The following is a 16,138-nucleotide window of genomic DNA, read 5'->3' as shown; positions in this document are numbered from 1 at the left end:
ACAATGAATTATCATTTTTACCCATAGTCGTAAATTTTGTTAATCTAACAAAAAGCGTTCTCTTCACGTGTGTTTCGTAAACAAATTTCGTCAGAAAACTGTCAAATCAAAACACGCTGAAAATCAAAGAATTTACTTGAAATATTTACATTGTTTTTGTCGATATCGTTCCTGGAGATAAAAGAAAAATGGTAATGATGTTGACTAAAAAATAACTAACATTTTCTTAATGTTTTATCTGTCAAAATTAAATTTTAGTTTGACCTTGCAAACGTTAAAAAACAAAAGTTGAAAGAGTAAGAGAACCGTACAAAATTTTGTCAAGTCGGTTGTTTCTATTGCATTTATGATTATGTTTTTGTGTAACTTTAAGCTGTTACACGTGGAGCTCCCAAACCGAAGACACTAATATGTGTCACAGACCTATCCACCTAAACTTGGCTAAAGGCTAAATGCCCGTTAACAATTTTTGTTTACATTTTTTTACAATGGCAGACTCGTGACATCCACCGTCCCAGCAAAAAGTAGAAAATGGTCCTTGTCCTTGCGGCCAGTTTTGAAATTATCTCCGTTATAAATTCAAATTTCTACGAAAATATTATCGCCTACTTTTAAACACACATTAAAGCTGCATTCTCACAGATTGAATGTTTTGACACCTTTTTTTATTTTTTGTCTTAGAACAAGCCAATTTTTTGGCGAAAATCCATGAATACCAGTTATATTAGACTGCTGACTGCTGATTTTTATATTGAAATTAAAAAATGATATTTTGTGCATTTTTCTTAAACTGTTAGTAACGGATTAACGGCTTAGCCAAGATGAAGTGGACATTTAACTTTTCCAATGTTATATGCTGGTTTTGGCTTCCATTTACATAAGATCTTTGACACTTTAGTGTATTTTAATAGTACTTGATAAGAGTAAGACCTTTCCAGCAATATATAGTTTTATGTATGTTTATTCAATGGTTTTCCAAATATACTGTTTGAAAGGTCCAGAAATGCCCTTATTTTGGATGTTATGCTGTTGCACCAAAAAATAGCCATTTTTAACTCGACTATTCGAAGAATAAGGAGAGCTATACTACTCACCCTGGCGTCAGCGTTGGCGTCACACCTTGGTTAAGGTTTTGCATGTAAGCGCCTTTAAGTCATTCTCCCAGTAAATACATCAGTTATTGCATTGAAACTTTGGATATGTGTTCCCAACTATCTTACATACTAAATTAATGAAGTTAGATAACAATTATTTTAATATAATGCAAATAATAGGCCTTTATTATTTGACTTAGAAATTCTGGTTAAGGTTTTGCGTGTAAGCACACATAGGTTATTATCTCAGCAACTACTTGAGGTATTGCATTGAGACTTTATACAATGGTAGTCAACCATCCAACCTTCTTAATTAACCAAGTTAGATAACTCTAGTTTGCATTTAATGCAAAATAATTGCCCTTTATTATTCGACTTAGAAATTCTGGTTAAGGTTTTGCATGTAACCACATTTAAGTCAATATCTTAGCAAATATATCATGTATTGCATTGAAACATTAGATATGTATTCCCAGATAACACTTTTTTGAATATAATGCAAATTATGGGCCTTTATTATTTGACTTAGAAATTCTGGTTAAGGTTTTGCATGTAAGCATACATAGGTTAATATCTCATCAATTACTTGATGGATTGCATTGAGACTTAATACAATGCGACTCAACCATCCAATCTACTTAAAAACCAAGTAAGATAACTCCAGTTTGCATTAAATAAAAATAATGGCCCCTTCTTTATTCGACATAGAAATTCTGGTTAAGGTTTTGCATGTAACCACTTTTAAGTCAATACCTCAGCGAATACATCATGTAATTTTAATTGCATTGAATCTTTACACACAGGCTCCCATCTATTTAACCTTCTTATTTAATCAAGTAAGATAACTCTATCTTTTATAATATATAAGTTTTGCCCCTTTATTATGTGACTTAGAAATTCTGGTTAAGGTCTTGCATGTTAGCACACATAGTATAATATCTCAGCAACTATTTGATGTATTGCATTGAGACTTTATACAATGGTATTCAACCACCCAACTTAAATAACCAAGTTAGATAACTGTATTTTTGCAATTAATGGCCCTTTATTATTAGACTTAGAAATTTTCATTAAAATTTTGCATGGAACCACATTTATGTTAATATCTCGGCACACCATGTATTGCATTGAAATCTAATCTAAATGTGATCCATTCAAAACTTTTCAATCCTTACATTGATAAGCGGCGGAATAGTCGAGCGCGCTGTCTCTGTGACAGCTCTTGTTTAAACATACAGCTCATAAAGGCAATCTTGAATACATTGCTAAAATGATGTTTTCCAATTAAGGACACCATTCTTAGTTACACTACTTTTTACGGAATGAAAATTGTACAATAATTGATGAAGATATGTGGAAAATTGTAAATGTGTACACTTGTTATTATACATTTTCCTTTTTTCACCCTTACTTATTCTACACTGAAAAAGGACTATTAAACTTTGTTTATTGAATAATAGAACACCTATTATGAATACATAGAATATTTTAACACATGAAAATCACAAACATTTTTATTAAAGGTCCTCAACTCGTTTCTCGTGACTTTGCCCAAATGAAGTTTTTTTTGTATAGTAAATATAGTTTGTGTAGCCCCACTTTTCAACATGTCCTACAACTGTGACATGATTATGTATGACAATGACAATCTGTTGTATACTTCTAGGCAATGGCAGGAAGCTATCACAAAAATATTTAGAAGCTAGCTTACTGAATGAAGAATCAACAGTCAAAACTATTTTGTCCGTAGCCCTGTATAGTCCGTAGCCCCCCTCAAAATTATTTTTAAATTGAAAGGTCAGATCATAATTAAAGCTAGCTTTTAATAAAAAAGAATCATGAATGTAAAATGAAAGCAAACACAGTTTAAGGGAGAATAGAAATAAGAACTTGTCTTAAATATATGTATGTAATGAAGGTTTGAATCCGTAAATACAGAGCAGATTACAATCAGTTGTGTTTAAGATTCATTCAGTGCAATAAAATGGTGTTACAATGTAATTTCAATGTTGTTTGATAGCCTCACATTGATATTATACAAATCTTTTGGTGTTCAGTTATAATCTGTTCGACATAAGTAAAACACAATAATGATAGTTAAAGGGGCTATGGACTATACTGCTTTTATGTCATAAATATCTACTTGATGTCAGTATTTAAAAGACTTTTTTTGTATTTGTTCTCATTCTGTTCCATGTTTTGTACTTCATACTATGCATATGGACCTTCAACATCAGTTAGGTTGATTGTATGTATATTCACTAACATAATATCAATCAACAGTAGCACTTGGTTGTATTTTGTATAAAGTACTTAGGGGTTAAAATGTCTGTGTGTGTGATATCTAGCTTGTTAATGTTTAACCGGGAAGTATTGCATGAAATCAAAGGGGTATGTAGGCAGAGGCTCAATTACAGCTTCGCAATCGCGCAACAATTTTTTTTAAAAGTGATAAATTTATGAGCATTAAACAATGCAAATTTAATCACTTAGTGTATTAACATGTGTATAATTTGCATAATTATATGAAACCAATAATACGTATTGATACATCATGCATTATTTTATGCTAAAAGTTGCGTTATTCTGTGCTTGAAAATAAATTTAAAAAAGCACTATAGTCACTAGTGCTTTTTTAAATTTATTTTCAAGCACAGAATAACACAATTTTTTAGCATAAAATAGTAGTGTGTTCTATTTTACCAAACAATTTGCAAAGACTTGATCATTAATTGATATAAAATGTGAACAATGATGATATTCCATTTGAGTAATTCTAAATGAATTTGTGACTAAAATGAATTAGGTAGAAATTCCAACATGTAAAGATATTTAAACCAAATAAATTTCATGCGAAATGCTATAGATGCGGTTACTGCGACATTCGGAAAATGAAAGTAACTGTGATAAATTGCAACTTTGCCGTTTCATTAAGATATGTACCCATTTTTCATCAAGTATTTCTTAATTGTTTGGTGAAAGAGATAATATTAATTATCTTTGCATTTATTAAGGTTTATATTAGTTTAACATATAGATCAAGCACCATTTTGGCATTTATTTTTTGAAACTTTTGCGGGGCAAAAAAGCCTTCATGAAACTTCCCCCATTTGAATGAATTTACAGTGGCTTTCTTTATATGGAGAATGCATCACTTATAGTTAAAAAAGATTAGAAAATGAAATACCAGTTTAAATAGTTTGAAATTTGCACATAAATGGATTACTTCACTAATATTGATGCCAAGAGATTTCTTAACATATACATGTTAGGGCACAAAGATACAAAGGAGATAATGACAGATGATAGCCTAATCAAATCTAAGTCAGGATTGGTATTCAATATACAACTTATTTTAATATTAATATTTATGTAAAAAGAAATAAGTATATATTGGTATGAAAATATTATTAACACAAATTAAATCAAACATTGGTTAATCTTTGATGCCTATATAAATATGTATCAGTTCTGTCAATTAATGAGAAAATTTTCTGAGAAATGCTCATTTGTGAAACAGTTCCGTGCATTTCCCTGAAAGCACTGTTTCAACAGGTAAATATACTATATCATGCTATTATACACTTTTGAACATTTAATGTTTCAATTTACTTCAACTGTTAACCTTTTGATATTAAGTAAACACATAATTAAGCACATGCGGGACCCAGCCTGTATAGTCCGTAGCCTCTTCGTAACAAGTATAAATGCAAGATAAAAAACTTCTGTCACTATTTCTTTACATTTACTTTTGTTTCTGCAAGTTTGACTGTTAATAGCAATTTTTTAAGTTGGAGATGTAGTGCTATAAGCACTTAAAATAGTTTTCATGTCAAGAAATGACTGTTATTTTGCTGGTTGTTTCCATGTTTTGAATAAAGTGTCATAAATTATCTATTTCATTGAGGTAAATGTTCAAGCGATAATAGGGCCTGGGGACGATCAGTTGGTAAAAGATGATACTTTTGCTGTATAATGCAAACATATAATTATGTTTCTAGAATGATTACTGTGTTTGTATAGTCCGTAGCCCCTCTGTAGCCTAAATTTATGATTCAAGCTTTTAAAAAAATAAGAAGTGTAGGTCATTCAAGACTTTGTATGCTAACAAAAGACACCTATATGTTTGATCTAAAAGGAAATTTGATTATATTGAGCTGTTATCTAAATGATTCTGCTAAATATAAGTGTGACTTCTTTTCTGCTTTTGGTGGATCTTGCAATCCTACACATATAAATATTTTCATTTGATTCAGAATCAAATTTTTGGCTCGAATGTATAATGTTTACACATTACTAGTACTTTATGAGCAAAAAGAAGGTAGGATATTTGCATCTACTTTCCAAACAAAACATGTTATGCTTCAATATGTATAGTCCGTAGGCCAACACGTCTACTTGTAAATACATGTATCAGTCTGTAACTTTTTTATCAGGTCTGCTACAAAAGAACAGTTTTAGAGCATAATGCTTGAGGCATTAAGCTTGCAAACTCATATTGAATTTTAACGATTCGAACCACTTTAAAAATTGACCTTCGTGCAACGCAAGTGTCCACTTTATCTTGGCTAAGCCGTTGAGCCATAAAACATTAATTTTCGTACGGAAATAGGAATATCTATGATCTGATTTTTTGTCAGCAGTCTTATATCATTGGTTTGCAGATATCTAGGCAAAAATTTGCTCTTTCAAAGACAAAAATAAAAAAAGTTGTAAAAATGGTAAATCTGTGAGAGTGCAGCTTTAAGTTATCTCATTATGCCAAATAACATGTGCAGATATCATAAAACACTTACATGATTGTGTTGTTTGTTTATCAATTATCCCATATCTGTAAATCTGGGACAGTTTGTGTACATGTATGAAAGGGTATTCTTGACCCAGAATATATTTATGTGAACTTAACAACTCTAATGACAAGTTCAATCCAGTTTAGATCATAATATTACTATATATTATTTTGCATGGTGTTAAATGGTAGAGAGTTGTAGCTTTACAGGGATACATAAGAAATGTCAAAATAGTAAAAAAAAGTATCCCTGATCGTGTAGGAGTGCAGTTCGTTTAAAGACACCAGGAGGCTAGTCCTCCGAAATGCCACCATACATAAGAATGTCAAAATAATGAAAAAATATCCATGAACGGTCATAATTGCAGGCAGGAGTGATTTTTGGTTTGGATAGTCTTATCTTTTTTTCATAAAAGACAAGTTTGTAAATTTTCTTCTTCCTAAAGCTAGAATACGGTTGCTTTTGGTTTAAATACAGGACCCATAAATACCCTTTAAAATGCTACAATTACTATTTAAAATCAAAAATCTGTTCATATCAGTATGAATACAAATGTTGGGCTACTACAATAATTTACTTCCATTTCGGAACAACCCTTTTGACCAAATCAAAGATGCCCATTAAACTGTTTTAAAATCAATTCAACTAATCTACATTTTGCATAAAGGATAATGTGAGAGTAAAGTACATGTATGTCTGCCATTCAATGTGCCAGTCATCTTCACCAATAGCCATAACACCGACTTTATTAAATGAAACCAATGTGTACAATACACTTTAAATACAATTACATAAGGGAGTACAAAGTATTATCTGAAGCTCTGTCTTTGAATTGCAGAGCACAATTAGTAGAGTCATGCTATTGTGAACACTATAAATGAAGAATCGAGACCACATGGATAAAGGCAAAGTTTCCTCACAATTTTACTTTTATTTTTTCAGACGAGTATGATCTTAGCAGGATTGGGTCTCACAACAGCGGCTGTTATAGGTAAGTTTAACCTGTTTGTCTTGCATGCTTCATGCATGGTTCAGTGGTTGAAATTAACACAAGCCCTGTACTGATAAAAAGTTTTTCAGGGCTTGCTCATATTCTGAAAATTATATAGCAGGGCTTTTTTTATTTTTTTTTATGCCAAGCCATAGTAAGAATTCAGGCTTGTTCATTCAAAAGTCTAATTCGATGACTGATGGTTATAAATTAGAAACAAGAACTATTGTATCTTATTAGTATTCCTTTGTTTTTGTTGTTTCATCAATTTTCGTAACATTAATCAGTACGCAGAGCTTCTACACATGCACTAAGTTACTATACAATGATAGTTCAATTACACACACTACTTATTACATGGTAAGCTTGACAATATTTTATTAGTAGATGGTACAAAACACCCAACCTGTAGGATAAATACTATACATACTGGTGATTTATATAATTTTAACAACTCAGGTCGTGGGGGCTTTCTTTATTATCAAAGCAACAAATTATTAACCTCAAATTATATGCAAGCAGGAATTACATGTTTCCTCTCCATTGTGTTATTTGTAAGTGTAATTTTCTCGACAAATAACATTAAGATTGTGAGTGAAAATTTTCAGCTTGATCATTTTAAAATTTTAAAATTCTCGGATTTCAGGACGTCAGATGTTAAAGCACAGGAAAGTTCTAGAACAGGCATACAAGAAAGCAGATACACTCTTGCCAAAAGATGTAAGCTTCTTTAAAATTTAGACTCTTTTGTCTAGGACTCAAAGAGTTACGACAATTTTCCATTTATAAGATGTTTAAAAATCTATAAAATGTTCGTTGATATTCTATGTTCAGCGAATAAAAAAAATGGTTAAAGTATTCAGTAGTTGATTGTGTTTTAAATTAATTATTCTTTCAAGATCATATTTAGAAGCAATTTATAATGACTTCTTGTTTGAATGACATTTGTCAAGATATTACTGACACATGAACATTTCAGTACACGAATATGTGGCTGTAATCTGTAAAAATGAAATATATACCTTTAATAAGTTTAACATTTTTTTAAGATGGTTTAATAAAGATATGTTCTCTCAGGCCAAATTCAAATAATTATGTGGTTCCGGCTACATGCTGACAAAAATAGCAAGCTAGGTAGGAAGAACATTTTATTTTGGGAAATAATTACGTATCCCCCATTAATGGGGAAACATATTGTTTTTACCTTGTCCATCTGTCCATCACACTGATTTTGATATCAGACGGTCAAAGGAAATTTATAATGATATGCCAGTTGGTCACAACTAGTAGATAAGCTCTATTGATTTTGAGTTCAGAAGGTCAAAAGTCGAGGTGACCTGGAGCTGAAAAGCGGTTTCCGCTCAATAACTAAAGAGGGTCTGGGCCCAGGAACTTCATACTTTGTACGCAAGTCGGTCATGATTAGTATATGATCCCTATTGATTTTGAGATCACTGATCTTATGCAGTAGATGGTCGCTTTTGAATACAGGTGAATAGGCCTACTTTCAAGATCACTGTTGGAAAAAATAAAATAAAAAAATTGTCAAAATTTCAATCTGTGAGAGTGCAGCTTTGAATACAAAAGTGCAAATTTAATGTCCATCATTGATTATTTCTCAGCTTTCTCCCACAGTCAAGCTTCTTTAAAAAAAAACAATACCAGGTTATTGTATTACTATTATTATGCCCCCCTTCGAAGAAGAGGGGTATATTGCTTTGCACAGGCATGTCGGTATGTCGGTCGGTCCGTCGGTAGACCAAAGCTTGTCCGAGTGATAACTCAACAATTCCTGGACGTATGGTCATCAAACTTGACATGAAGGTTGGGCCTGACCATTAGATGACCCCTATTGATTTTAGGGCTCATCGGGTCAAAGGTCAAGGTCACAGTGACCTTTAATGGTAAAATAATTTTAAAGCTTGTCCGAGTGATAACTCAACAATGCTTAGACCTATGGTCATCAAACTTGATATGGAAGTTGGGCCTGACCATTAGATGACCCCTATTGTTTTTGGGGGTCATCGGGCCAAAGGTCAAGGTCACAGTGACCTTGAATGGTAAAAGGATGTCCGAGTGATAACTCGACAATGCCTGCACCCTTGGCCCTCATTCTTGACTTGGAGGTTGGGCCTGACCAGTAACTGACCCCTATTGTTTTTGGGGCTCATCGGGTCAAAGATCAAGGTCATAGTGACATTGAATGGTAAAAGGTTGTCCGAGTGATAACTCAACAATGCCTGCACCCATGGCCCTCATAATTGACTTGGAGGTTGGGCCTGACCAGTAGATGAACCCTATTGTTTTTGGGGGTCATCCGGCCAAAGGTCAAGGTCACAGTGACCTTGAATGGTAAAAGGTTGTCCGTGTCATTACTCGACAATGCCTGCACCTATGGCCCTCAAACTTGACTTGGAGGTTGGGCCTGACCAGTAGATGACCCCTATTGTTTTTGGGGGTCATCAGGCCAAAGGTCAAGGTCACAGTGACCTTGAATGGTAAAAGGTTGTCTGAGTGATAACTCGACAATGCCTGCACCCACGGCCATCAAACTTTAATTGGAGGTTGGGCCTGACCAGTAGATGGCCCCTGTTGATTTTAGGGGTCATTGGGCCAAAGGTCAAGGTAACAGTGATTTTGAACGATAAAAGGTTGCCCGAGTGATAACTCAACAATGCCTGCGCCCAAGGCCCTCAAACTTGACTTGGAGGTTGGGCCTGACCAGTAGATGACCCCTATTGATTTAAGGGGTCAGAGGTCAAGGTCACAGTGACCTTGAAAGCAAACTCGACAATTCCTGGACCTATGGTCATCAAACTTGACATGAAGGTTGGGCCTGACCAGTAGATGACCCCTCTTGACTTTGGGGGTCATCAGGCCAAGGTCAAGGTCACAGTAACCTTTAACGCAAAAAAGTTAACAAATCTTCTCCCAGTGATATCTCAACAATGCCTGAATCTATGATCATCAAACTTGACATGTAAGTTGGGCCTGACCAGGAGATTACCCTTATTGATTTTAGGAGTCATTGGGTCAAAGGTCAGGTTCACAGTGACCTTGAATGCGAAAATGTTTCAAGTGATAATTGGACAATGCCTGCACCCATGGCCCTCAAACTTGACTTGGAGTTGTGTCTGACCTGTAGATGACCCCTTATGATTTAAGGGGTCATTGGATCAAAGGTCAAGATTACAGTGACATTGAACGAAAAATGCTTGTCTGTGTGATAACTTGTCAATGCCTGCACCCATGGCCCTCAAACTTAACATTTAGATTTTTGGTGACCAGCTGATGACTACTATGGATTTTGAGGTCATAGAGTCAAAGGTCATGGTCATAACACACTCTATCCTCAAACTTTGAATGGTCATAATCTTAAAACTGCCTCAACGGCATACAATGTTAGCGACAAATCAGCTGTCATTTCGGTCCATGCATATTTCATTTAATTGTCCATATAATCCTGACAACATGGCGCTCGGGGGGGGGGGGGGGGGCATAATGTTTGACAAACATCTCTTGTTACATTTTGTTTCCGTCCAAGCAATTTTCATATGTATTTCAATTTTTTTTTCATTTTAACATGAACATTATCATTATGGGTGTGTATTGTTTACAGCCTTTCAGCAAATATTACAGAGGAGGGTTTGAGAAAAAGATGAGTAAAAGAGAGGCCAGTCTAATTCTTGGAGTCAGGTATGCCCTAACATTCCTTGGATCTTTTCAAGGTTATCACATAATAGTGAATATGAACATATTTGCTGATGACTTTATTTCTGCTCCATAGCCATAGGATGCATTTCTTCCATTTTAACTTGATAAGTCAATACTCTTGGATCATGAACTGATTTTTACAAAAAACAGAAACAATGTTCATTTTTATGCCCCCTTTTGAAAAAAGTGGGGTATATTGTTTTGCACATGTCGGTCGGTCGGTCGGTCGGTCGGTCGGTCGGTCGGTCGGTCGGTCTGTCGGTCGGTCGGAATACCAAATGGTTTCCGATCAATAACTTGAGAACACTTTGACCGAGGGACCTCATACTTGGTATGTGTATTGGTCATCACCAGCAGATGAACCCTATTGATTTTGAGGTCAGTGGGTCAAAGGTCAAGGTCAGTGTGACCTTTACATGAAAAACGGTTTCCGATCAATAACTTGAGAACGCTTTGACCCAGGGACCTCATACTTGGTAGGTGTATTGGTCATGACCAGCAGATGAACCCTATTGATTTTGAGGTCAGTGGGTCAAAGGTCAAGGTCAGTGTGACCTTAACATGAAAAACGGTTTCCGATCAATAACTTGAGAACGCTTTGACCCAGGGACCTCATACTAGGTAGGCTTATTGGTCATGACCAGCAGATGAACCCTATTGATTTTGAGGTCAGTGGGTCAAAGGTCAAGGTCAGTGTGACCTTAACATGAAAAACGGTTTCCGATCAATAACTTGAGAACGCTTTGACCCAGGGACCTCATACTAGGTAGGCTTATTGGTCATGACCAGCAGATGAACCCTATTGATTTTGAGGTCAGTGGGTCAAAGGTCAAGGTCAGTGTGACTGTAAGCTAAAAAAAGGTTTTCTGATTGTCCATATTTTATTTTCTTATATAGTAGACAGTAGAAATTTATATGTCACTAAATGCATGAGTTGAAGTATCAGTTTTCAGTGAACATCTAGTTTAATTATGCCCCCCTTCGAAGCAGAGGGGTTATATAATTGCTTTGCACATGTCGGTCGGTCTGTTGGAAGACCAAAGCTTGTCCGAGTGATAACTCAACAATTCCCGGACCTATGGTCATCAAACTTGACATGAAGATTAGGTATGACCAGTAGATGACCTGCCTCATATGCATCCAATGACAAATCAGCTGTCATTTCAGTCCATGCATATTTCATTCAATTGTCCAAATATTTCTGGCAACTTGGCGCTCAGGGGGCATAATGTTTCACAAACATCTCTTGTTAATACTGATAAATCTAAAGCTAAATGTTTTCCCTAAACTCATCAACAACAACCCTAATACATCTATTGTTATTATCTCAGCTGTTTTTCGATGAAGAAATGTCGAGGTATTGTCACAGCCTTTGTATCGCAGTGCAATTTTTTAAACCTTGGCCAACATTAAAAAAACATCGCCGGTGACAATACACTCATGTTTAGCAAAGGCCAGGAACTCTCACTTTATTAATTGTCAAGTAATGACTCAGCTTTTGACTGAAACCAACAAACAAGTCTTAGTTTTGGCATTCGTTCAGTGATGCTCTTGTTAAATACTTACCCAATACCGTAAATTGATAGAACTATGTTTTGTAATTTCAGTCAGTCGTCTTCTCCAGTGAGAATAAAGGAAGCACATAAAAGGATCATGTTACTGAACCACCCTGATCGTGGTAAGTCTGCAGCAGGGACTCATTTCCTATTCATTTTATTATTTCTGCAGAAAGTAGTAACTTTAGTGGTGGAATGCAAGGCTGCAAAAAGACAAGTAGTTGAAGCGTCCTTCACTACAAGAACTTGACCCAGTATGATATTAATTTCAAGTTTATGAGTCTGAGGTACCCTTGGGTTTAATACCAGTATCCAAACGAGGAGGTAAACTTAATCACAGACTGGGTAGGATCTCCCAAAGAATTGTATCTCCCCATTTTTGTTTGTTTTGTTTCGTCATACCTTTTAACTAAGCAGTAATGAAGAATATATTTTAAAACATTGACATTTTAGCCTTAATAAGCTTGCATGGGTGGTATTAAATGTTGGTCTTAGTTGGATTTAAGAATAATGTAGCTAATCAGGTTGCATATTGGTATGACCATAAGTTAACCAAGTGAATACCAGCTCTGATTCATGTTAAGTAGTAAGTTATAAGTTTTATTTTACCTTTCCTGAGTTACGTATATGTATCGTTACACAGCAATTCTTTATTACAGGAGGATCACCTTATCTGGCCACCAAAATCAACGAGGCAAAAGACTACTTGGAATCGAAAAAGCCTTGAAACCTCAGACATACAGGGGGCAGATTACTACCGAACTACCCAAACATGATTGCATTGGATGAAATATTGGATCAGATCATCATAAATCATTGACATCGGAACGACACAGACTTCAAGTTCATTAATGTCATATCTTTGGTGCTTTATTGACCTTCGAGGGTGTGTTTTAAAGCATAAAAACGATTATTATAGGAAATCAGGAGTGCACCTATTTTGAAATAAGGAGGATTTTGGGAAGCATCTGGTTAATTTTTAATGTTTAAAAAAACAACATGAAAATAGTTCTAAAGGAATGAAACCTTCAATAATGAAATGAACTTTAAAAGGTCTGAACATAGCTTTAGGTCTTATCAGAATTGTTGACAATGATTACTGTATGAAACTGTGCCAAATCTGTGATAATATTACAAAATGTTACATGTATGTTGGATGATTGTATGTGAAAATGTAGAAGTTCAACATGAAATAAAACTTAAATATGCTTTTTTATTTGGCATTCCAGGTCTGTTCAGAAATTTGTTCCAGTTTTACAGTCTTATGAGAACAATTTAAACTGGTGTGAGTTGCCATAAAATGTACATGTATTGAAATGTTGGGTAAAATCGAAGTACATGTATTTAAAGCAAAGAAAAAACACAGATATTCAGATGGGCTGAAGACAGAAGAAAGATTGATGAATGTCAAACTGGATTTTGTCGCAATTATTCAACTGTCAATAAAAATGTTTTGTCTACAAGCCATAGTACAGAAATGTCTTTGGGAAAAAAGTGTGATTCTAATCTGGTCATTAGAATTATGTACGTCGTTGTGCGGGCGGGACACGTAAAACTCAGCTATAAAACTAACTTTGGTTAGGATTGCCATATTGTTACCGAACTTGGTATATAGAGAGAGGTTATGGAGACCGTTTATAGGATTGCATTTGGAGCCCCAAGTAGGGTCAAAGCCATGGCACTGTTACTCAGGATAGGAAAAGGAACTGAATACTTTTGGTTCGGGTTGACATATTGTGACCAAACTTGGTATAAAGGAGGAGTTTGCATTTAGGGATAAGGCCACTATTACTAACAATAGAAAAACTGAATATTTATGAGGTCTTTGGGGCTTCAGGCTCAAGGTCACTGTTACTAAAAATAGAACTATTGTTTGAACTGAATATCTTCAGTTACAGTTCATTTATGATACCTCAACTTCTTACTATTCGTAAAAAGAAACATGTTTTCTATGGAGTCATATTTTAACGGAATATCTATTCCAATCAATTTAGGGCCTAAGAAATCTTATTTTGAAAAGTGGGTTCATCTTTGTAAAACTTGACTGTAGATTTTTCCTGATGTTGCAGTGCCCTAGTAATATGATTTAAGATACAATATAAATTGATTGCAATATCTTCAATTATTGCTTCAATATATTTATCTAGCAGCCAGTAAAACATTTGGCCCTCTTCACAGCACAGGCTGAAGTTGTTCTGTCAATCATTGAAAACCAGGTTTGGTCCCATTGCGATGTTCCTTGTCTTGTTTATACATTGATTTTCATAAGGCTTTTGACAAAATCAACCACTTTAAACTCTTTAAATCACTTGAAAGATCCCATAGAGTCCTAAAATATGTGATCAGGTCATGAGACACCATTTGTTTCTATGTAATGAAGGTCCAAGACAGGGGATAAGTCAAATTCAACAAATTTTGTCCTCAAAATTACCACAACAGTTGAATACATGTTTAGATACAGGTATGGAGGTCAACCTTGATAAGACCGAATTTATTGTTTTTAGAAACGGTGGACCGTTTAGAAAAGATGAAAAATGGCATTTCCGTGGTATAAATATTAACCTACATCAGATTATTCTGTTTATGATTACATGTGGCTACTGTTTAGCCCACAATTGTCTTGGATACAAGCTAAAGATCAGCTGGCAAAATAATTTAAAATATTTAGACAATGATTAAACGAATATGTTGTGTCCCAGTTTAGTCCCAATTTTGAATTTATTCACAACTTATGGACCTTCAATGAGTTTTGACAATTTGATCTACTATTCACCTTCAGTAACCATTAAACTTGGTAACATTTATAAGGGTGTCATCATTATTTGTATGAGGTCAAATAAAAACAAGATTATTATGGTCGATCCACAATCATTGCACATGAAATTGAATGTTCAAAATTATACTTAATGGACCTTGTCCACTGTCAAACTTTAAGCAACATTTAGCCTGTCTATGGTCGGAATAGATCAACAAATTAAAGAGGGAAGCCCAATTATCTGTTATGACTCTTACATTGCATTCTAAATTGACCAAATTAGCTCTCAGATAGTCCTAGCACTCACATGTGAGGGCATTATAAACATATTCAAATTAAAATGACTGTAAGCTAGATCAACCAAAACACTGAAGACCTATGGCCATTGACTTTCCATATTTTTTTATTCCCCGCCACAGTTGGAAGGTGATTATGGGAATGCACTTAGTCCGTCCGTCAGTCTGTCCTTAATATTTCGTGCCCGTGCAATAAGTTACTTATGCATTGATGAATTATCATTTAACTTGGTACAAATGTTGCCCTCATTGAGACAATGTGCAGTGACCTTGACCCACTCCCATACCTCAAAGGTCAAGGTCACACAAGACATTCAAAGGTCAGAGAACACATGGTAGTGTCTTGGCTATAACCTACTTATGCATTGATGGATTACCATATAACTTGTATAAATGTTGTCCTCATTGAGAAGATATGCAGTGACCTTGACTCGGGTCCATAACTCAAAGGCCAAGGTCACACGAACCATTTAAAGATCAAGTACAAATGCTCATGTATGCGCTATAACTTACTTATTATGCATTGATGGTTACTATTTAACTTGGTACAAATGGATCTCATTGAGTGACCTACTTATTGGACTTCTTGTTGTGACAACATAAACATTTCTCCTGGATCTCATCAATTTCATTACTAAAGTATTTAGAAAAACAAAATGTTCTAAAAAAAAAACAATGGTGAGGGATATACACCTCCTTTGGACTGCTGTGTTTTATTTTATTTTGCAAATTTATCACTTGCCTTTAAATCTTAAATAACTGCCATTTTACTGAGTGAGGTTAAATATTTTTTTTAAATTTAAATTGCCTAAAACAGTCTGGTTAAGGTCTTTTTAAGGTCTTATGCGGATGGCTTATATGGCAGATAGTTGGAGAGGCGTGTGATACTCAGCCTCATGAGATATCTACAAGTTGATCACCAAATAGGAGAAAGAAGAAATA

The 16,138-nt window shown here is 34.7% G+C and overlaps 1 protein-coding gene across 1 annotated transcript; it reads left to right on the top strand.

The window, feature by feature from the left end:
* Positions 1-56: 56 nt before the first annotated feature.
* Positions 57-13,083, top strand: LOC128218948 (mitochondrial import inner membrane translocase subunit TIM14-like). Its single transcript, XM_052926722.1, has 6 exons — positions 57-191; positions 6,827-6,875; positions 7,522-7,595; positions 10,495-10,571; positions 12,197-12,267; positions 12,805-13,083. Exons 1-6 carry the CDS (start codon positions 189-191, stop codon positions 12,870-12,872), a joined length of 342 nt encoding a protein of 113 aa, XP_052782682.1. The 5' UTR covers positions 57-188; the 3' UTR covers positions 12,873-13,083.
* The last annotated feature ends 3,055 nt before the right edge of the window (positions 13,084-16,138 follow it).

The sequence above is a fragment of the Mya arenaria genome, chromosome 15 (genome assembly GCF_026914265.1).
Source record: "Mya arenaria isolate MELC-2E11 chromosome 15, ASM2691426v1".
Lineage (NCBI taxonomy): Eukaryota > Metazoa > Mollusca > Bivalvia > Myida > Myidae > Mya > Mya arenaria.
Note: the sequence above shows the minus strand (reverse complement) of the source record. Positions and strands in the feature narration are given on the sequence as shown.